The sequence below is a fragment of the Amphibalanus amphitrite genome, unplaced genomic scaffold, assembly GCF_019059575.1.
Source record: "Amphibalanus amphitrite isolate SeventyFive unplaced genomic scaffold, NRLGWU_Aamphi_draft 000125F_arrow, whole genome shotgun sequence".
NCBI lineage: Eukaryota > Metazoa > Arthropoda > Thecostraca > Balanomorpha > Balanidae > Amphibalanus > Amphibalanus amphitrite.
Genome location: NW_024881620.1, coordinates 70,457 through 94,443, shown reverse-complemented (window position 1 = coordinate 94,443; position 23,987 = coordinate 70,457). Strand labels below are relative to the sequence as shown.

Sequence of the window (23,987 nt, the reverse complement as noted above, 5' to 3'; positions counted from 1 at the left end):
GGAGAGCGGTCACCCATCCCTCCACCAGGCGGCGGCATGCTGCGCGCTCCACCCAGCCTGCACACAGCCACGAGGAAGCTAAATATAGGGGCCGGCCGACCGGCCAACACTGCTCCTACGGCCGACCGCCCTCTGCTGACCTGTGACGTCACCGGGAGACAGATGACGTCACAGGACCAGGTGACGTGATCGGCGCAGAGGACACGTCAGCCCGGCTGGCAGCGGGCACAATGGGTACGACACAGAGCCACAGGCGACAAAACAGCTCCGGTGGCTGAAGGCCAGGGCGGGCAGACGCCAAAACAGTTCGTTATGTCAGAGCAAACGAACAACAAAACTCGCTAGCAATCGAACGGATTAATTGTGGGATGCTACTGATGCAACAGGTGAACAAAAATTATCGTCAAGCATTTAAAATAAAATTCGGTTAACTTAAAATCCTCTACATGCAGCAACAACCGTGCGGCGTGCAACACACAGGAGCGTGCATCAGCTGTGCGGTGCCGCCCCCCCCCCCCCCGCACCTACCGTGAGACAGGTCTGACTTGAGTTTCACTCGTTTGGCGTCGATGACGTCATAGAAGCTGGGCCATCCGGAGCCGGAGTCGTATTTGGTAGCCGAGCTGAAGATGGCCTGTCCGCAGACCAGGCACCGGTACAGTCCCGGCTCGCGGTGCTTGTTGAACCGGCCCGTAAAGGCCCTGGGGGATAGACGGGGAGGGTGGTTCCGTTGAAGAATGTCAGGCGTGGGATGTTTGCTCCTTTCCTGTCCTCCCCGCTCCGGCTGGGTGGAGTCGTTCGGTACATCTGTGCTTGTTCAATAGGTACACAGCTGGATGGCTCGGCTAGAGGTCAGCTGGGTGTGAAATCGGGACGGGGAAAATCCCCAGGATGGGAGACTATCGGCGGGATGTGAAATGGACAGGAGTGGCCAGATGATCGGCGAGGAAATTGGTAGGCTTGCCAGGTGAACATTGTCCGTTAGGCGGCACGGGCGGACATCGATAGCAGCGCCTCTATCGGTCACTAGGGGAAGCTGGGCTGTAGGCGACGATATACCGGCTGAGTTGTCACACGTTGAATAGGTTTATAGCCATCCGTCTTGTGAAAAAGTTGAACTTTTGCCTTTAATATTTCTACAGGCAATTTTAGAAGTGTCTTCACATGGATAACAAAACCGTTTAGATTATTGTATTCACTTCAAGCCTTCCCTATTGTTCTTGATGATGCGGGAACTATTTCTAATTAGTGTTTCTAGCTTAGTAAAAGAACATACTGTGCAAACGATGAAAAAAGCATAAATGGAAGATTTTAAATGCAATTTTCTCTAACAATTAATGGTAAATTCTCTACATATCCAGGAAAAGGTGCATGCTAACTGATAATTTAAAGTTCTTGGGGCCAGTTGTTTTTTTTCTTTTCTTACGTCGCCCCAATGGCCGCGAATACACTTGTGATAACGCCTATCGCCGCTGTCCAGCCAGGAACGTTGCTGCGTAGGCAGACGGTCCAGGGGAGCCAAGGTCAGGAGTAACAGACCAGCCGACAGCGCGGCAGCGGCGACGGCAGTGAACTGCGTGGGGCCCCGGCTCTGCGTGACCGGCCCCCGCCCCCGCTTCCTCTCCCGCTGGGTCCTGCACGGTACCGTCACCGTACTAATTCCGAGCCCTCACTGCTCAGTGCATATGTTCAAGTGAATTCAAAGCCAAAGGCGTACACCGGTCGTGACTCGCGTACCAGGCTGTACCTGGCAGGTGAATGGTACGCCGAACAAGTGACGAGTTCGCGGTACGCCGCACCTGCCGGATCCGACAACCATATCTGACTCGTTGGATCCATTTATGGTCGGACTCCTGTGTTGCTGGAGACTGCGATACTCCCCCGATGTAAAAAAGGCATGCAACCAGACGGAAATGGCAGTGGGCGCGGATTCAAAAGAAATGCGATATTGATATGCAGCTTTATGTCATACCTAATCCTTTCAACGCGAATAGCTAGTGATCGAAACGGACGTTCCGGTCCCGTGTTTCCATTGAATCTTGACTTTTCACTCTTTCCCTATGTCCTTGTGGCTTGTGCATTTTGCCAGCTCGACGATTTTTATTCACTTAATTTGTGCTTATAGATATGACATCACAATACCGCCTTTCTTCTTAGCATGGATACCAAATAGGTACGGACAGCAGAAGCACAATCCTACGTCATACCACTGCGGATGTCGCACCCGCCCTCCCCCTTCCCCAGCCCACCCCCGCAGTTGGCGCTGAATAGCTGAGGTCCGTGCCAACTGTCATGTCAGCGATGAAGCCACCCAGACAGCAGGGGAGGGGAGTGGGGGTTAGTAGTGTAGGTCAGCTCGGCGGTGTCGATTCCACGGAGTGAGTGTGACACGTTTGACGGCGCCAAGGCCAGAGGCGGTGACGAGGATCGATTGACTGTAGCGATACGGGGGGTATGTCCGTGAAAGGGATCACAGATTGGCATGCAGAACGAATTTTTATTTCAATCGGGTAGACGGTAGGTACTAGGTACCGCTGGTTTTTGAACATCCGGGTGATTAAGAAAAACACTTGTCCAGTGGCCATGCTTAGGTACGGCCCTCTCTCTAAAAATAAATGCCTTGCCCGAGATTGACGTTCGTCCCTCAACACCGTCACCAGCCGTGGCCACCGACCAACCACTACGACCCCTCCCCTCCCCAGCGCACCATCGGGCCTCGCATGTCACCTCGCCCACACCAGTCCGGGGCAGTGACCGAACCGGTATTTGCACCGGCGCACACTGGTCCGCTGCCACCGGCAGAATAGCACTGCTAAGCTGGGATTAAACCTGCTGAGATCTCTCCGGGACCGACTTCTGGTCTTCTTTCATCGCAAAAACGAGCTCATTGGCGGTCGTAGCTTAGTCATGAGCTAGTTCTGAGCTAGTTTTTGCATAAAGCACGAAGCAGAAGGGAAAACTTGGTCCAGTTTTGTTAGACGTCCTCTGATGCAGTAGCGGCGGAACAACTTCAATTAAGGGGGGGGGGGCACTGCTGACTTTTGGTCCCATTCTTTCCATGCAACGCCCATAGGGCTAATGTTGAAATGCCAAAATCAAAGGGGGGCACGGTGCCCCGGTGCCCTCCCCGTTCCGCCGCCTATGCTCTGATGTATTTGGTAAATATATCTATAAAAAATGAATGCTTACGAGAAATCGTGAAATGAATGAAGCTTCCACCGCCAATAATTAATGACTCAAATGGAATGTGAAGCTGCGCTGTTTGCATTATATATCCCGTTAAACCCACACTTTTACGTACCGTTCTGTGCCCTTCTCCTGTGTGACCTGGTACTGAAGTGGGGTGAGCCGTTTTCGCAGGGCTGCCTTGTCAACGGTATAGGGGCCCTCCTCGGCAGCGGCCCCGGCTCCGGGGGACGCAGCCACTCCGTTCATCTCCTGAAAACGGGGAACGAGCGGCGTTAGAATTGTATTGTATTGTATTGTATTTATTGCATACCATCAACAGGTCCGAAAACCCAATAATAGACGGAAAGAGAATGTGTGAAGATGACTGGGACACGATGGCGACATGACAGCAGAGAGTGATGACAAGAGTGAAAGACTCATTAGTCATCATGTCGTTGGTATGGATGCCAGCCCGGATATAAAGGAAGCGGGAAGCAAATGCCCGGGCGTAGTGAAAGTTTGACGAGTGACGTTGCCGGTGCCTGGCGTCGTTGTCGTCGCGTCGTGGGTCATGTGCTACTGAACCGCTGGAGCCCTGCACATGTCGGTACCGCCCGCGATGAAAACAAGTACGAAGCGTTGCTTCGCCCAAACAAATATCCGTCTCTATTTCCACTCATCAATCAAAGAGGATCTCGGCTTCCGGGCCTCTTACATGGATACAACTCCATCAGACTAAAAAGCCATCTCGGGATTCGGGGTTGTTTTGTTTCCAAACTGCTCGCCACTCCAGAAGCCAGCAGTCAAATTCAGTCATCCGTTGCGGAATCAAACGGAAGTCGACACCAAAACAGCGGGCAAACGCGCGTGCAGATTCTGTCTCCGTTTCTGCGCGGCGGGACACGCCACACATCTGTTTGTCCCGTCACGCACTCGAGTTCATACGCCGTTCTGTTCGAATTAAACGGGCTGTTTACGTCCTGACTGATGCTCAGTCGACGTGTATCAGCATTGATGCGCAGAAAGTTGAAAAACGACTGCCTCCATAAAAGCTGCCCTCGCTTCGGCTGGTGAATAAATAGCCTTAATGTTTGACATGGAAAAAACGGCTCTATGCATGGTGAACAGAGGAACTAAAAGTAGGCATAGACGATCCAACCCCCTGAAAAACGCCTGGGTTAGTTACTGAAGGGGCTCGGTACCTATAGGTAACGGGCGGGTTCATTCGTCGACCATAGTGTGTCAATGACCGTCTGCTATTTAGCGTTTATTTTACGGTGCCCTGATTCTGTGATTAGAATAGTTTGGTGAGATAGATTCACCACCCGTCTCATAGGGAATCAAAGAGAAACAGCTTCATGAATTAACAAACCACCGGAATTAGCATTTATCTGGACGGAGACGTCCGGGTGAAATTCACTCGATCGAGGAATTAAAACATCTCTTTTATCCACGGTTGAAGTGAGTTAAGGGTGCTGTCTACAAGCGTCTTACGCTGTCGGCTGTGCGTCATCTCGTAGTCACCGTACATCTCGATAGTCACAGCTTGTTTTTATTTGTCCGCGTTTGGCACCCGACAGGCCCGGCCCGGGGTCTCCCTGGCCACAGCTGTGTCTCCAGCTGCGAGCAGAGTGGCACAAAATACCCTGTCTCAGCCCGACCGGCCCCAGGCCCACAGACCGGGCCGCTCTCCATGCCATTTGGCGTTAGTACAGTTTGTTGAACGGTTTGCTCAATGCGTCATGATATATGTCACATAACAAACAAGGGCCTCGCCCATGACCGCTTCGCCAATTCTTTCTCTTCTTCTGACCGTGGTGTGACATCAGTAAAGTCCCATCCGAACCGTGACATGGCGTTAGTCTGGACTGCGGTCCTCTCTAAACCATGGTATTCTTTCGACCGTGATATGACATCACATGCGAAGCTGTCGGACTGTGTTGAGACGTCACTCTGTCCCCGACTGGACTGTGATATGGCATCGCTCCCAACCTTTCCTGGCCGTGATATAACGTCACTTCTCCCCTCTCCATACGGGAGAGCCTGCAGCTAAGTGCCGACGGGGCTGACGGACGGACGACAGAGGAGGGGACGGCCCCGCCGGGGACAGAGGGGCAGAGGGGAGCGGCACCGATCAATACCGAGCACAAGTGCAGCTCCCATGGGGTGCACCGGCCCAGAGGGCGGCCAGCCAAGGGGGACGATGTGATGGGGTAGTGGAAGATAGGTTTGGTAGATAAGCGGAAAGGTTAAAATGTCCAAAGTATATCAAGCGGTAAGTCCAAATATATCCAGTCTGGCGACTGGCGTCCTTGACGCCAGTCGTCTCTAGTCTTTGTCGGTCCTCGCGGGTCGGTGGGACCGCAGGCTCCGCTCATGGGCCAGCACCACCAGGCCGTGGTCCCGGGCTCCACTCGGGCGACCATTTAACCCGAGCAACAATGCCCAATCAAACAGATTTTGATTGAGCTTATTAACGTCTTTCTGAAGATACGTCAGTGACTAGTGACTACCAAAAGGCAGTATGTGCCGTTTGGTTTCTGACACGGTTTAGTCTGGACTGGACTGCGGCGATAATTGGGCCACGACTCCCCGTTCGCCCCGAGCAGGTCCCAAACCCGTGGTCTGCGGGTCGGGTCTGCGGTCTGCCGTGACCGGCTCGGCCTCACGACCGTTCACCAGCGTTCACCGCAGTCAGACACACATACAGCGAACCAGTAGCCAGCGTGCAGGTCACCCAGCGGTCAACAAACGGTGGGAGAGCCCCCCCCCCCTCCCCCAGGGCCTCAGACAATATACACAGAATGGGGCGCAGGCTGGACTTTAAATGGCGGAAACAATGGACTGTTCGTGGCTTTATACCGAGCGTCGTGGTCGTTGTATGAGGTCATAGCGTGAACTGGCATAATTTAATAAACCGCTTCGTGTCATGATTAATGCTGTTAGTGGCCCAACGCTAATTTCACGTTTTTCCGCACAATGTAGTCGCACCTTCCTTCTCATCACTTTGGTGAGCGATACAAAGCCAGCCTTAATTTGTTGATGTATACCTATAGGTATCATATCCCTGTCCTCCCACTGCCTTTACCTCTCTCCCATCCTCCCTCTCTCCCCCTCTCCCCCTCTCTCTCTCTCTCTCCCTGTCTCCCTCCATCCCTCTCACTCCTCTTTTCTTCTCTTTATCTCAATTTCCGTCAATACCTCACGGACAAGTAGATGAATCATCCAATCCTTTCGTGACCTGTCTGAGACTTACGCTCGACTCATCGACTCATCCCCTGCGGACCTGGGACGGTACACAATGAACAGTGCAAAGTGCACAGCGCACCCTGGACGGTGCACAATCTGCACGATGCACTCACCTAAGTCGGCACGGTTCGCGGTGTAGGGCCATTCGGCGTAGTGCATACCCAAGGGCACACCTCAGACTGAATCTGCAGACACTTAAGGCCACTTTATGGACATGGGGCTCACGGAGCTAAGACGGCGACAACGCCCGCATTGGCGCACAAAGCTCGGCTAGTGACGTCATCGCAGAGCGGCCCGGAAGGCACAGACAATGGCCGTATACTAATGCAAGAGACGGTGGAGGCTGACGGATCGAGGTAGGCTTGATGTATGCACAATGCGCGCACAAAATATCTGAGGAGGCTGAAGGTGTGGAGGTCCGGTGTGAAGGTTATACCCCCCGGCTAACTCCTCACGCGACTTGTGAGCTGGATCCGCACTCCGCAGTGTCATGATAGGTATGTGTGCAGTGCACACTGTGCAGTACCTGTGATCAACACTCCATAGGAACGTCACGGACTCATGCCTAATTTGTAGGCCCTTTGCCGTCGTACGGACGTGGCGTTTCCCGGAACGGAGGTGTTTCGAGGTCCGCCCTCTGTCATTCATCCTCCACTATAGAAGACTTGGGACCCTCCCAAAAGACTCGTGGCCCGCCCACAGTCAATAAAAGGCGACCGTTCATGGGCGGGCGAAGAACGGTTCAGGGTGGACAATCGGTCGTGTCTCCTCAACACAAGAGGAGCCGCCCCATATTATTCACCGGCTGTGAAACTTCGTTCACTGGTATTATCCCTTCGACGAAAAAATGAATGACCGTTTACCTGTATCAGCATATATCCCGCGCCTTGGTGGGGAGCGGTTGAACAATGAACATACGAATTCTTTCTTCGATTTTTCGGAAATGCTGAAAGATCGAGCAGAAATGATAGACGTATGAACGAATAAACGTATGTAATAGCCGACAGCAAACACAAAATTTACGTCGAACTATGGATGCTTACCGGCTTGGAATTGCTCGACATTTTCTTTGCCGCTGATCCTGTTCTTGACTTGGGGCGCGGTCAAACTATTGTCCTCACAGTGGCGTTTGTTGTTCGACTCAGCCGTGGCGTTCACCGGTCAGTTAACCTCCCCTTTCGGCTTCAACGCAGCACCGTTCCACCGATCCACACCGACCCAGGCAGCGGCCCGGCGCTGCTCGCAGCCCGCCAGCCGACGCCACACTGACGTTCCGGCCGGGCTGGCAGCTCTCTGACAGAACCCTCGTCGGCCGAGCGGTGCACTGCATGAGGCTAACCTGCCTGTGACGTCAGACGACCCGGGCGCACGGCCAGAGAAAGCGCCCAGGGCGACAGAAATACCCCCGGGGCACAGCGGACGAACACCCGCTGACCTTGGCTGACCCGGCGGGCAGAGCGCTGGAGCATGCAAGAAAAACAAACCTTGCGGCTTGTTTGACAAATCGGTGAATGTAAATTGGGGAACGGATTCACGAGGGTAAATAATCATCATTAGATTATAGATTGGTCAATTGGGTGCAAAGAGCGCTGGTGAAGATCATTACGAGGAAAGAGACGAGTGAATAACTAGATAAGGTCACATGAATTTATCAAACGTAACACCCTACTCGTAAACATAAACAACTCTTTCGCAGGAAGGAAAATAGCAGACCATCCAGGATTTTTCGGAGTTTCCGAAGAATACTTCAGCCATTAGACCGCCCATCGCTGAGTTTTTTTTTTTGCGGCTCGTCACATGTGGCCGATTCGAACAATTGTCCTGTCACCGGTGATGGGTCCCATGATAGGCGGTGAAGTAAAAAATCTACGTCCGGCAAAAGTCGCCGATCAGCAGGTGCGACATGCCCCGAGTGAGCTGCTTATCATCGATCCAATGCCGTAACAGCTGTCCGATTCCAAATCCGTCTGGTCATTCACTGTCGTACCATTGTTCAAAATGATAAATAACTCGGCAAGTGTCGCTCAGGCCAGACAAGAGTTTCTACTTTCATGTAGCGGCGAAAAAATAAACTGCTCGAGTCACGAAAGTCATTTCCGGGGCGGGGCGTCGTCGTTGTGTATGGCTCCTTGCGGATGCTCCCCTATAAATTGCACCTGTTGCCTATTGCAGAGCGCAAAGTACCTATGTAGCGGGTAGTATGCTATGAATAAAAGAAAGTGCTCGTGAACACTTCTCACAATGAACAGAATCAAACGTTATTTGGGCAGACTACAACGTCCAGATACACTTGACTGCCGACTCCTTCACACAGAAGTGGTTTTATATTTCAGCTAAAAATCAGCAATGCATCGCTTAGCTTTGCGTGCGTCGCTTAGGTATTCTCGTCGCCTCAATGCTGGGTAAATGGGTGGAGTGCTCGGGGTAACTTTACAGGTCTCTCTACAGAACTATTGGAAGTAAGGAGCGGCTGCCACGGGTGAGTCATAACCTCGACCCTGGAGACGCTGCACCTCAGCCTGGCACACCCCGTCCGGTGAGGTGCTTCACCACTTCAGGGGACGGCCGAGACAGGGGTGCGGCGGCCCGGAGAGCGAGTCTGCAGCCGGGAACGGCGCGGCGGCCGCCCACACCGCCAGCCGACCGATGACGTCACGGGGCACTCGTGAGGGCGCTGTGTCACGCCAATAATTCACGGAGGGTTGATGTCGTTCCGCTGCTTTGTGGCAACGTGACAATTAGCTCAGGGCTGTGACAATGACGTGAGAGGTATAGAGCGGGAATGGCGCGTGATGAAAGAGAGCGAGAGATAGAGTTTGATTGAGGTGCCACCTCCAGAGATGACCTCCAGACCCGGTCCGGGGATGTCGGTAAATGGGTTCTGTGCGGTATGCAGCGTGCACACTGGCATCAACATGTGAACGAAACAGTGTTACGGGAGCGTGACCCTGGCAAATTTCCATAACTTTTAACGTAGCTACCTAATTGACGGTTTGCTTTGCAATAGTTGGTGGCTGCTAATATTAATATCAAAAGTACGTACACGGGCGGGATACCAGGTACAATGACATGATTGTGACCCCCACTGTCAGGTCAGAGTCCGGACGTCGCCGTTTTCTGTACTCTGCGGTGTCAGGGTAAGTACATACAACGAGCTGCCGGCGGACCTGCGCGCTCTCAGTCAGGCTCGATTCAAGCCGGCACTGAGGGAGCATTTGTTTGACCGCGAGCGAGCCACTTAGCTGTCCTAGTTAGCACACGTGATGAGGGTGAATGTGTGAATGATTGCGGTGACTGTTGTCATATCCCATTCGATTTGTATATGCACAACGACTTGGACATAGAATAGCCGTGTTTCCACGGACATGTCTGTAATGTGAAATAAATAAATAAATAAATAAATGCAAATTAAATGACTGATTAACTATCACACAAGGGGCGGGAGTGGCGCACGACCACGGATCAGTGCAGTGGCCTCCCCCGACGAGTCTGGAGGCATACCTACGTTTAGGTGATGTGGTTCTTTTAGAGCATACATTCATTGGCTTCTGAGAGCCCTACGATGGCCTCTGACAGTCCTCAAGACGCGGCTAAGCAGACCTATAAGGGCTATGTCCAAACTATTTCTTGGGCCCCCACGTCGGTGCACTATTCCTGCATCTGGAACCTCCCACTAGCCTCTGAGAGTCCTGGTGAACAAGATGACTATTTACTTTGCTGTTGAGAGATTGGCGTGATATTACGTAAAAAAAAAATCGGTTAGAAGTTAGAACGCCTTTTTCTTGACGAATCCAAGCAAAACTTAAATAACGTCAAAGCGATTAGGGGAAGCTATAATCTATATGCCTAAATTTTAGGCGATTGCGTGACAAGCTATTGGGTTATCGCTAAAACAGGACAGGGGAGGGGGGCGTCAAAAGCCCTCCCGCTCAGTCAGTATACGGTTTAAGTAGGTAAGGCACCTGCGCCCGCAGACCTGGAGCGACGGGGGGCAGGGGCAAGACAGTAAATATATATATATATATATATATATATATATATATATATATATATATATATATATATATATATATATATATATATATATGTTATATATATATATATATATATATATATATATATATATATATATATATATATATATGTTATATATACATATATATATATATATATATATATATATATATATATATATATATATATATATATATATATTCCGTCCCGAAGCGTAGTAGAGGCCACCTTCCGGCTGGCGCGACTACGACAGGGCATTATAACTACAAATAGATTATACATGCATGCAATTTATATGCAATATTAATGTACATAATAGGTAAAACAGCAGGGCACAAGGCTGAACACGAGACAGAGCAGGACATATAGCAGGGCACAGGACAGCCACAGGTGATGAAACAGGGAAAGGTACGTCAGGGAAAGCGCAGGTCACAGACCAGGGCTGAGGGCACAGAGAAGGAAACAGAGCACTCAGCACAGGGCACGGCACATGTCAGGGTAGGTATAGGGCAAAGAACAGGGCACGGCACAGGGCATGGCACAGGACAGATCACGCTGTAGCAGGGGTGGAGCTTCCTATTCACTTAGTGGGGCGCCTGCCCCACCAACTTGCCATTTTGCCCCACCAATAAGCGTTTTGCCCCACCAACTTAAGCCGATTTGCAGGACTTTACTGCTTAGCAAACCTATGTTTTTCGCATTGAGGAGCTTTGAAATGTCTGTGTAATGCAAAATATTATCTCTGTAATGAAAAGAATTGATTCATTGTTGAATTTTATCTAACTTAACAATCGAACATTGTAGGTTTGACAACTTTTTGCCCCACCAACTTTCCTGGAAAAGCTCCACCCATGCGCTGTAGGTCACAGGAAGGGTAGGGGTAGGGCACAGGGCAGGGACGCAGTGGGTCAAATCTGCAGGGGCTACGTCCCAATGCGAGTGGGCTTGTCCCGAAATGGGATGTAGTACGTGCCTTGAAATATACGCTGCACCAGGATGACAAGAATATTCTTAAATACTTTTAAATTTAATTCTAGCATAGCATACCCTCAACACTGCCCGTCTTTTAATTTATAAAGGGGATTCAGCGCCTGACTCCTGAGCATAGCGACTAGCCGCCATAAACTGACGCTTATAAAACTATACGCTTTTGTTTTCAGGTTCCTCAGTCTTTGAGCAATAAGCGCGAAAAATTAACTGCGTTTTTATTCCACAGATCATTATGTATTACAACCATTAAACATCAATTTACCACTACGTCATATTCCGTAATTCTTAGCATGCATGCGTAGATAAGTCATGAAAAGTTACGCTCACACACGTCGCGCACTACATGAGACAGGCCTCACATAATGCATTGCGCGTCTCAATACCGTAGCCCTAATCGGCAACCGGCCGAGCGCCGCTGGCAGTCCACCCGCCCCCTCCCTTCCCCTTCCCCTTCCCCTCCTCCAACCTCCCCGGCCGCCTAGCAACGAACTTCTGCTCTTGACGCCGATTTTTCCTAGCAACCCGTGAACGTTAATTTTGTGCAATATCAATTAGAGTAAACATTGAACAATAGTCTTTTTGCTGTCATTCAGATGAAGGAGAAAAACACACGACTTATCAAGGCATAGCATGGTTCCATTGCGATGCATATTTTAGCCCTCATTTTATTCGCCAAAGCCGTGCCCCTTGCGGCAGATTGATAAACTAACGCCGGGGGACTGTGAGCGGGAAACTGCGCATTTTGTCTCGGCGGCATCGAGGGAGTGTGCGTGAGGGGTCCTCACTCTCGTGTCATGCAAAATGGTGAACATTCTTGCACCTGGTGATGCTTGGTGGTGTGATTCGTGAGTGAGTGAAGTGACAGTGCGGTGCTGGTGCCGAGGGGTGCGCGACAGTGGACACGTGTCATGGTAAGTGATACTATTTGGGCGAACTTTTGGCCTCGACGACGGGCGAGTTATTAAACTGTCAGTGAGATGAGTGAGATGTACGAGTAGAGTGGAGTGTGTGGTGTGTATATAGTGAGTGTCCGCTGCCGGTAAGAAGCTCAAACCGGCGCGACTTCTCGTCTCGGCATATTCTACGAGATTCCTGGAGCTTCGGATCACGAATGGTCAGTCCGTTCCTGTTCCACACTGGAGCGGTAATTCAATTATTTATCGTATGCCCTGTTCTTATGCATCTGTGGGCGGATCCAGGTCGGAATCTGCTTGGTGTTTCAAAATTGATAGGCGAGTAACTAGTTTCAAGTTTGAACGGTTTGAACAAAGATGATTGTCTATAATGATAATGTTCTGTTTTCTCAATCCCGTGGAATTGGAATGCTGCGGATTAATGGTTCACTAATTAAGATGTCTTTTAGGTAAGCTATGTTATTTTTGGTTGCCGGTTAATTAACTTATTCCTTCATGATTCAGATTTGATATTGCCATGACAATGAAGGAATTGTGTGAACGCGGGTTTGCGCAGAAGGAAGGGTTAAATGTCGCTATTTCTTTTGAAATTAACCCACATGAAATAAATTTGAGTTGAAATAATTCAAATATAAACGGTAGCAATGTTTAACTGCTGAACTAAGAATTGCGTGCTACTTAACCCGCGCGGGGCTGGGGGGGGTAAATTTTACCCCCCCCCTCGCGAATTTTTGCGATATCTCAGAAACGGCGGCGCTGCGCGCCGCCAAACTTTCAGTACCTTTTCTTACATCAATTTGACACGTTCCCTGAAAATTTGAGCGAAATCCGTCGGAAAATTTTTGAGAAATTGACGTTTTAGTGACGTCATGTTCGCCATTTTCGCCTCAAAAACGGCAAAAGTTCAAACGCCGCTAACATCTTCATTTTTAAAGGAATCAAGACGTAACAAAAAAGGTTATACGTAATTCTACTTTGTCTATCAAATGGCTATCTCGGTTTTTTGAAAATTTTGGATTTTGGCCTAAATTTTTTCAAAAAACTGACTTTTTTGGGAAAATCATTATAAAATCCAAAATTTGAGTTTATCGAAAAAACCGGAATATATGTCAGAGAAGTGGTCTATGTGCACCTACATACCAAATTTTAGAAGAATCGGTTCAAAAATGTGGGAGTTATTCAAAATTTTATGACGTCACGACACACATTTTTTTTGAAAAATGACTTTTTTGGAAGTTCTAGACCTCGTACTGAAACAAAAATTGCACCATTCGATTCGCCGTGAAAAACTGCATCAGATAGACACCTTTTTAGGCCTTAGCAACCAACTTCAAAATTTGACCTCACTTGACCTGACCTTGACCTGACCTCGACCTGAAATTCATCCAGAGGTGGTCCATATCACTTATTGAGTGTGCCTATTGAATTATATGTGTAAAATGACCCATAAAACATGTGTCGCACATGCCCTTTTCTATATTTTGTTTTTTTTTTGGTGACCTGACCTGACCTGACCTGACCTTGACCTTGACCTCTGAATGATATTGTATGCAACGAATTTTGTCTTGGTAGCCTAATAACACGTTTTGGGCGATCAGTCTCAGTCCATGACTCCATTCTTCGGCAACTACGGTGCAAGGCCGATACTGTAGAAACTTGCAATTTGTACCCTTGACCTGACCTTGACCTTGACCTCAAACTTTAAATTAAGTACATGTTTTTAGTAGTTCGTGATGAGAGCTTTCGATTGGCGTTTGAATTTTCCAAATCGGACCATTAGTTCGGGAGATAACAGGGGGGGGGGGTAAAATTTACCCCCCCCCAGCCCCGCGCGTTCGGCTGGAGACCCCAGCCCCGCGCGGGTTAAGATTTGCCGCTTACATAGGCACGGGAGCCGGGGGGGGGGGGGCAGTGGGGGCAGCTTGCCCCCCCCCAACTCTGGGGCCGTGGGGGCGGTGCCCCCACAGCTTTGAGACGGAATACCACACTTTTTTGCAAATGTTTTCTTTTTTTGTTGAAAAAGCCGAGGGGTGAAAAATAAGTGGCCTAAAACCGGTGAGAAAACTAGATTTGGGGGTACCATAGGTTAATCTCTATTATGGTGTGCCCCCCCCCCCAGTCGGAAAGTAGTTCCCGCGCCCCTGGCCGCTTATTTTCTGCTTACCATCGGCTATCGAGGTTTGAAGGAAAATTGGTTTGCTATAGGCATCTGAAAATTCTTGCATAAGGTTATGAAGCAACGTGGTCTCTACTGAAGCCACCTGGATCCGCCTGTTATTTGCTCCGTCTTAACATTGTCATGTCGCGGCGTGCTGGCCGTTCTGGACCGCCGCCAACGCCCGGCTCCCGGCACAGTCGGGTCGCAAGGGGCACCGTCCGCCCGGGTCAGCCAGCTGACCGCTGACCGGGCCGGCAGAGGTCAGACAAAGGTCAGCCAGCTGCGCACATGGCCCAACGCTGCGCTAGAGAATCACGTGTGGGTATGGGGTGTGGATAGGTGATCCAGCAGTAATAAGTTGCGGTTTACATTACATTTTTGTGGATTCAGGTTCAGATCATTTATTTACGACATATCCATAAGGCATCAGTTTTCATTGCCATACGCCATCTTGACAAAACAGTGGAATAGGCTCAAGGGTGGTATTGACAGGCCACAGACTCACTAGTTCTACACTACACCCAATCATTTTTCTCTCTCAGTAGACGACGCCGTAGGTGGCGCCGAAAAGCCTCTCGCGCCGGCGCCGACACGATACGGTCCTAATACGTCTAGTTCTTTATCAGGTAGGTAAATGAAGACAACGTAACCAACAATACATAGACGGTTATCATTGTTATGAAGAATAAGATTATATTATGCAAATGAAATAATTTTAGGCATAACAAATTAGACAACGTATTTGCCTCGGGCATAAACATCAAATGCACAGATTGTCGGTTCATGGCCACTGGCAGTTTGTATTTGGTTCCTTTCTTAAATCTGCCAAAGGGCCAATTTATTGACCAAGATGCCAATTTAAATCAAACCTTTTTTAATTGGTGAGGAACTAGCAACGCATAAGGACAGCGGTTTGCAATAATTTGCAACCATTTCGAGCGGGAAACAATGTATACACCTGAAGTCTACGATCTTTCGTTTTTCAGGTCGCAAGGCATCTTAACTTGTAATATCAGATGCTTTGGCTTCCCAATTTCAGGCGTTTAGTGTCCCTATTCAACACCCGTCGTTCAAATGTGTTCATGACGAGTTTTAGGCCATTCAGAGCACGGTAGTTGCATGTCGGCGTGCAACTGTTACCTATATATTTGCTGATAAATTCTTGTAGTAGATCGTTATCGTTATCTTTCACTGTTTGGCGTCGTAAGTCTCAAAAACAACTTCTCGGCTGGTTAGTGGTCATTCCATAGGTCAGCACTGGAATCTCAAACAATCGAAAATAATCTCACTGATCAAGTGATCAGTGATCTTGTCAGGTTTCCGGGCCGTCTTTAGGCTTTACTCGTTTATTTTTAAAAGTCTTCTTCACACTTCAGTGATTGGTTATTCTCGTTATTGCTTACAGTCCTCACAAGTAATTGGTTATAAGTCGTGAATTGCTTATAGTCGATTTTGATGTTGGTTGTTCGTCGTTTATTGCTTAGTCTTTTTTGGTAATTGGTTATTAGTCGTTTTCATTGATTGGTTATCAGTAGCTTGACGTATAGGGCTGTTCACTGCTGAAATTTGGTGGTTTTGTTCGATAATGGCGAGCTTGTAAATTTGAGGACGATAACAATTTAATGCTATCATTTTGCAACGGCAATGTCGGCATTCAGTGTTTGGCTTAGGCATCGTTAGTATTAATAAACTATCGTCCTCTTTTGGTAGTGAAATTGTCGGTTATTCGGTGGCGTATATACTAGGACTATTAAGTAATGGAAGTGCCTTAAGCAATTAAACGTTTTTGCACGTGCACATGTTTTCTTGGTGTCAGTTCATGCGCCGATGTTTTTTCTATCCAATGGTGAAGACCACATGTCCTTAGCTACTTCTTGCTCCAAGCTATCGTCGTTTTCCCAAGAGACCACCCAAACCTGCGGCGCACCACGAAAAAGGAGTCTGGCAATGGCCAAAATCGCGCGCCAAGCGCCAGCGCGAGGTCATCAGAGCTTATTGGCTTATTGTTATGGCTACACAATGGACAATTTCTATATTTTCATCAAAACAATACACATTGGCACGATAAATGACAGCATACACTACTCCACATAATCACCTTCAAGCATCACACACCATTCCAGCCTCGTCTTGACCCACTCCTGGAACGCCGCCAGAAGACTGATCGGCGCTTTCTTTCTCAAACCGATGAAACCACCGACTTATCGTCTGTGGGGAGGCTGCGTCGCTCCATACACTTAGAAAATAAATTTTCTGATCTTGGTAGGCCTTTTCCCTATAACAAACTGAGCTCTAATGACCTTGCACTCGGCGCTGGCGCACGGCTTTGGCCATTACCAGGTGGTGCGCCACAGGTTCGGGTGGTCTCTTGGGAAAACGACGATGGCTTATAGCAAAAAGTAGCTAGGGACATGTGGTCTTCACTATTGGATAGAAAAAAGATCGGCGCATGAAATGACACCTAAATAATGTGTGCACGTGCAAACCCGTTTAATTGCTTAAGGCACTTCCATTACTTAATAGTCAACCCTAGCTTTATTGAACATGTGGTGCCCGTTGATTGCGTGACATTCAGAAGAGTATTGGTTAGGTGAAGCTTATTTCACGTTCATTCATCGTTGTGTCAGTTATGCATCTTTCTAAGGAATAGTTGGTGTGATTTCGAGACTCGTATGTTGATCGCCAATCCGATTGACAATCCGCCAATCCGTCTCAGGTATTAAAGGTCGCTGGGGATCATTGTCACTAGTGAATTTGAACACATGTTTGTTATTGATATTTCGTCGCCAGTGGTCTTTAACTTCATATTTCAACAATCGATTTGGTCCAATATTAATAAAGAATTCAGTTGCTCGTCGTCTTTGTTCCTGCGCTCGGTTTCAAAATTGTTTCATTCTGCAGCTTCCGGTGCCAAGCATATATCGCTGATTATTTATTATTATTATTATGTCAAACATCCACCAACCACAGAACAGTGGGCATTACGGTGGCATAGCACAAACAGACGCACACATGCATACAATTTCACACATATTCATATATGAACACATAATCGACTAACACAATCGCTCAGCGTATTGCCTAACCACTCACGCAGTTTTGATGGTTGAATTTCTTGAGACGCGTTTCACGCTATTCTAAATTACCTATATTGCCGTATTTTATTGTTGTTTTATGGTACTAGTGCTCGCCTTGCACCGTTCTTCGAGGTCTGTCGTTAAGATCTTAATCCTCGTTGTCAGCTGTACCTATGGGTCGTTTAAATGACGCCAACCAACACGTGTGATTTGTTCGACGATATCTATAGTTTTCCTATTTTCTTGCGGTCTTTTTACATGTATATCGGTCTTCGTTTTCACACCGCGACCATTGATAATATTTATTTAAACGTTTGCGTTAATCTGTCTGGTTTTGGGTGTTAGTTGGCCGTTGCCAATCATAAGGTAACTGAGCAGTTCTGTTGATCAGATTTGAGTCTCCTATAATTACTAGTCCTTCCTCCTCAGGTCATTCATTCGCTGAAACCATTGACAATAGTTCTAGACATTTATGTTGATCTGTCTAATATTGGAAGAATTCGTTCAGCTGGTGAGGTGAGGTGACTTCAGTTCACTGAGTCAGAGTGACATCCAGAAGATTCTCTTCAGTTGCAAATTCAGAAGAGTTTCATCAGTTGGATAGCTAAGGTCCCTCTTCGGTTAATTTGGTGACATTTAAAAGAGTTTGCTCAGTTGGCTTAATGAGGTGTCGTTTCAGTTGATTAGGTAACATTCTAAAGAGTTTCTTGAGCTGGTGAGATGAGATTCAGAAGAGCTTATTCAGTTGGTTGGGTGATGTGCTTCTCAGTTGATTGCGTTATATTCAGAAGAGCTTATTCAGTTGCTTAGGCATTAGGTAAGGTGCCTTTTCAGTTAATTGCGTGATATTCAGAAGAGTTTGTTTAGTCGGTTAGATAATGTGTCTCTATACAGTTGATTGCGTGATATTCAGAAGCGATTTTTCAGTTGCTTAGGTGATCTGTCTTTTCAGTTGATTGCGTGATACTCAGAAGAGTTTCCTCAGTTGGCTAAATAGTGTGTCGTTTCAGTTGAGTTGGTGAGATTTTGAAGAAGAGAAGTTGGTGAGATGACATTCAGAAGAGCTTATTCAGTTGGTTAGGTGATGTGTTTTTCCAGTTGATTGCGTGATTAAGAAAAGTTACGTTGGTTAGGTAATGCTTCTTCTCAGTTGATTGCGTGATATTCAGAAGAGCTTATTTAGTTGGTTAGGTAATATGCCTTTACAGTTGATTACGTGATATTCATATTAGTCGGTTACGTATATTGTCTCTATACAGTTGATTGCGTGATATTCAGAAGCGCTTATTCAGCTGCTTAGGTGATGTCTATTTTCAGTTTATTGCGTGATAATCGGAAGAGTTTCCTCAGTTGGCTAAATAGTGTGTCGTTTCAGTTGACTTGGTGAGATTTTGAATTAGAAGAGAAGTTGGTGAGATGACATTCAGAAGAGCTTATTCAGTTGGTGAGGGGATGTGCTTTTCCAGTTGATTGCGTGATAAAAGTTTAGTTGGTTAGGTAATGTGTCTTCTCAGTTGATTGCGTGATATTCAGAAGAGCTTATTCAGTTGGTTAGGTAATGTGCCTTTACAGTTGATTGCGTGATATTCAGAAGTTTGTTTAGTTGGTTACGTATTTTGTCTCTATACAGTTGGTTGCGTGATATTCAGAAGCGCTTATTCAGTTGCTTAGGTGATGTGTCTTTTCAGATGATTGCGTGATATTCGGAAGAGTTTCCTCAGTTGGCTACGTAAGGTGTCGTTTCAGTTGAATTGGTGATATTTTGAAGAAGAGAAGTTGGTAAGATGACATTCAGAAGAGCTTATTCAGTTGGTTAGGTGATGTGCTTTTCCAGTTGATTGCGTGATTCAGAAAAGTTTAGTTGGCTAGGTAATGCGTCTTTTCAGTTGATTGCGTGATATTCAGAAGTACTTATTTAGTTGGTTAGATGATCTCCCTTTTCGGTTGATTGCGAGATATTCAGAAGAGTTTCTGTAGTTGGTTGCTGTTAGGTCATGTGTCTTTTCAGTTGATTGCGTGAAGAGGTCCCTCAGTTGGTTAAGTGAGGCCCTTCTTCAGTTGATTTGGTGCCATTTAGAAGTTTCTTCAGTTTGACATTCTGAAGAGTTTCCTGAGCTGGTGAGGTGATATTGGAAAGAGTTTATTCAGTTGCTTAAGGTGATGTGCCTTTTCAGTTGATTACGTGATATTCAGAAGAATTTATTCAGTTGGTTGTGTGAGGTCCCTCTTCACAGACGGTGATTTGAAGCGCCTGATCAGACGTCAGCCTTTGCCTCCAGTCACGCCGCGGAACACAAGTCTGGGCCAAAATTGAGCAATTTTGGGAATGGTTCGTCACTTGCCTGTTTTTTAGGTGTAAAAGGCATGGAAGTTGAGTGCCTACTTCGAATTAAAATGTTGAAAAGCACTGGCATTGGTTTTGTTTGAATCGGCCACTTCTGTCTCGGAATAAAGGCGGTACTTGTTGACGGTGCATGCATGCTAAAGGACGAACTTCGTCCTGAATAGATATGGATATTAGGTAGGATTTACTTTAAGGATTAGTTTTAAGGCTTAGGCTTAAGCTTAGATTATAGGGTATACTATAGATTAAGGGTAAGGCTTAGATTAGATTAGGGCCTAGAATAAGACTTAGGTTAAGTGTTAAGCTATAGTTCTAAGGCATAGTTTAAGGAACAAGGCTTATGCATGCAGCCTTGGACTAGTTTTAAGTGTGTTTGTGCTTATGGCGCAAACATTTCCGTAAGCAAGTACCGCGTTGCTTCCGGGACTCCGTGAGCCGTAATGTCCTATATGTCCATGTAAAAGGTACACCATGAGCATTGAGCGGCTCATATTCTGGTTTGGTTTCGGTGCTTCATGATAGTTATACTTTCCCAGCAATGGAAAAATATGATCTTCAATTCAGTGGTGGGATGATTCGTCAAGTCTTCCTTGCGGGCTGGGTGCCTTGGCATTCATTGAACTTTGCATACACATATTCGTTTATGGAGTGCTATGGTTCTGTCAGTCGTGTTCATCGCATCATCGGGCTGCAGTGCTCAGCTTGCAAAAGCTGCGTCTGGTTGTGTCAATTGTTTAATGTCGTGGCGGGTTATTTCGAACCCATTATTTTGTGACTTGAAGTCCCATCTTTATCGCAGCTGAAGCTGGTCAATGGTCAGTCATCCTCAGGTTTAGGCGCGGTGTTCCCTGTTCCGCTGTTCCCTCTCGAGTTCCTCAGTCGTTCCGCTGTTCCCTCTCTAGTTCCTCAGTCCAGCTGCTCGCTTGCCGCCGCCGTTGGGACGGCCTCGATGGTTGAGCCGCTGGGGGACTGGCCATCCCTCAGCTGGCTCCCTGCTGTAGGCTGGTCCTTCGGCGGGTCTGGCGGTGAGGGAACTAGTTCCGGCTGCTCTGGTGGGCCGGCTACGCCACGTCTTTAGGTAATGGCATGAATCAGTTCCAATGAAAATAGGAGTTTTCATTCGTCCATAGGTATTGCAGTCTTCAGTTGCTTACGTAACGTTCAGAAGAATTGACATTTATTGGCAACATTTATTCAGTTGGTTTGATGACATTCTGAAGAGTTCCCCCAGTTGGCTAGGTGAAACGACTTTTCAGTTGATTACCTGACATTCAGAAGAGGTTCTTCAGCTGGTTAGGTGACATTCAGAAGAGCACTCTAAATTGGCTAGGTGAAGTGTCTTCCTCAGTTGATTAGGTGACATTCAGAAGAGTTCCCTCAGTGGATTAGATGAGATTTCTTTTCAGTTGATTAGGTGACATTCAGAACCGTTTCCTCAGCTGGCTAATAAGATGTCTGTTCGGCTCACATGAGTTGGCATTCAGGAGAGTTTCTTCAGTTGGCTAGGTGACGTTCGGAAGAATTTCCTCAGATGGCTAAGGGCTATGTGAGCCGTCTATTCAATATGATGTTGACATTCAGAAGACTTGTTCATTTGGTTAGGAGAGGTTCCGTTTTAGCTTCTTTGGTGACCTTCAGCAGAATGCTTTCAGTTGGCTAGGTGATGTTTCTTTTCAGTTGATTTGGCGACATTCAGAGTACCTTTCTGATTATTCAGAATAGTTCCTTAAGTCGGGTAGGCAAGGTGTCTCTTAACTTGATTAGGTGACATCCAGAAGAGTACCCTCATTTTATTAGGTGGCATTCAGAAGAGTTCATTCAGTGGGCTATTGAGGTGTATCCAAATTGATTAGGTAACATCCAGAAGATTCTCGCTAGTTGATTAGGTGAGGTGTCGGTTCAGTTGATAAGCTGAGATAAGAAAGGTGTATTCGGCTGGTTGGCTGAGGTATCTGTTCAGTCATTAGGTGAAATTCGGGAGGGCTTATCCAGTTGGATGAGTGAGGTGTCTCTTCAATTGATAAGTCGGCATTCAGAAGCTCCCTCAGTTGGCTAGGTGAGGTGCCTCTTTACTTGATTAGGTGGCATTTGGAAGAGTACCCTGAGTTGGCTAGATGAGGTACTACTTCAGTTTATTGCGTGACATATACAAGAGTTCCCTCAGTTGGGTAGATAAAGTTTCTTTTCAGTTAAGTAAGTATCATTCAGAAGAGTGCTAGTTGGTAGGATGGATGTCGTTCCGTTAATTACGGACATTCAGAAGAGTTTTTCAGTTGCTTGGTTGAGGTCCCTCTCCGGTTGATTTGGTTACGTTCAGAATAGTCCCCTCGGCTGGTTAGGTGAGGTTTTTCAGTTGAATGGACGACATTCAGAAGAGTGCCCTCAGCTGTTTTGGTGATTTGTCTAGCCACTTGATTGCGTAACATTCAGAACTTTCCTCAGCTGGTTAGGTGAGGTGTTTTTCCATTTGGTTACGTGACATTCAGAAGAGTTTATGCAGTGTGGTTTGTGACATTTAGAAGTTCCCTGAGCTTGCTAAGTGAGAGGCTCTTCAGTTGATGAATTGACATTTAGATGAGTTTCTTGAGTTGGTTTGGTGCGTAACCTTCTCAACGGATTTGGTGGCATCCAGAAGAGTGCTCTCAGTTGATTAGATGACGTGTTTTCAGTTGATATAGGTGAATTCCAGAATTGTTCCCTCTGTTGACGAGTATATCTCTTCAGTTAATTAGGTGTTATTCACAAGAGTTTCCTCGAGACTACGTGATCTGTCTTTTCAGATGATAAGTTAACATTCAAAAGAGCTTGTTCAGTTGGTTAGGCTAGGGCCCTTTTGAGCTGATTTGGTGACCTTCAGGAGAGTTTTTTCAGCTGGTTAGGGTAGTTTTTTCAGTTGACCAGGCGACATTCAGAAGAGTGTCCTCTTCTGATAATTCAGAAGTTTCCTCAGTTGGTTAGACGAGGTGTCTCAAACTTCCTTTGATGTCATTACATTCAGAAAAGTTTCCTCAGATAGATGAAGCCTCTCTTCAATTGGTTAGGTGACATTCAGAGAAAGCCTGAAGGTGATAAGGTGACGTCCAGAAGATTCTCCTCAGTTGATTAGATGAGGTGTCTGTTCAGTTGATGAGCTGAGACCCAGAAGGCGTATTCAGTTGGATGGATAAGGTATATCGTCAGTAGATGTCAATGGAGAGGGTTTCTCCAGTTGGTTGGGTGAGGTGTCGCTTCGGTTGAGAAGGTGAAATTCAGAAGAGTTCATTCAGTTAGCTAGGTGAGGTGTCTCGCTGATTAGGTGACATCCAGAAGATTATCATCAGTTGATAACATGAGACGTTTGTTCAGTTGATAAGCTGAGATGCAGAAGACATATTCAAATGGTTGGGTGATACATCGCTGTAGTTGATTAGGTGACATTCAGAAGAGTTCTCTCATTTGGCTTGGTGAGGTGTTATTTCAGTTTATGATTGCCTGACGTTTAGGAACGGGTTCCCTCGGTCGGTAAGACTTACAAAACTGTTTATTGTCAATTAATTAGGTGACATTCAGAAGAGTGTTATCAGTTTATTGGATGAAATGTCTTTTCAGTTGACTACATCCCATTCAGTGTAGAGTTCCCTCGGTGAGTCAGGCAGGGTGTCTTTTCGGTTAATTGCGGACATTCAGAAGACGTTTTTTTTTCCAGTTTCTACGTGACATCCCTCTTCTGTTGATTTGGTGACATTCAGAAGATTTTCCTCAGTTGATTAGGCAAAGCGTCTTTTTAGTTGACTTGGTGACCTTCAGAAGAGATTATTCTGAGTTTATGGAGTTGGCTAGGCGAGGTGTTTTATCAGTTATAACGTGACATTCAGAAAAAGTTCCCTCAGCTGGTTCGGTGGATTTTTCAGTTGATTGGATGGCATTCAGAAGAGTGTCATCGGCTGTTTTGGTGACTTGTCTGGCCAATTGATTGCGTAACATTCAAAAGATTCTCAGTTGGTGAGGTGATAAGGTGTGATGTGTAAGGAGTGAGATGAGGTGAGGTGGTAAGGATAAGGTTATTAGTTGTCTTCAGTTGATTTGCTGGTATG

General features: G+C 47.0%; 1 protein-coding gene across 4 annotated transcripts in view; it reads right to left on the bottom strand.

The window, feature by feature from the left end:
- Positions 1-23,987, bottom strand: part of LOC122381687 (peptide methionine sulfoxide reductase MsrB-like) — a 35,141-nt gene that overhangs the window by 1,685 nt on the left and 9,469 nt on the right. For 2 of the 4 annotated variants that reach the window (XM_043366163.1, XM_043366165.1), the window contains exons 1-3: positions 7,461-7,764; positions 3,302-3,438; positions 529-701 (exon numbers count right to left, since the gene is read on the bottom strand). In XM_043366163.1, the coding sequence (XP_043222098.1) occupies positions 529-701; positions 3,302-3,438; positions 7,461-7,481 (331 nt within the window). In that variant the 5' untranslated portion in view covers positions 7,482-7,764. Of the gene's footprint in view, positions 1-528; positions 702-3,301; positions 3,439-7,460; positions 7,765-23,987 lie in introns of those variants that run through there. The other 2 variants (XM_043366164.1, XM_043366166.1) reach the window with 1 other exon arrangement.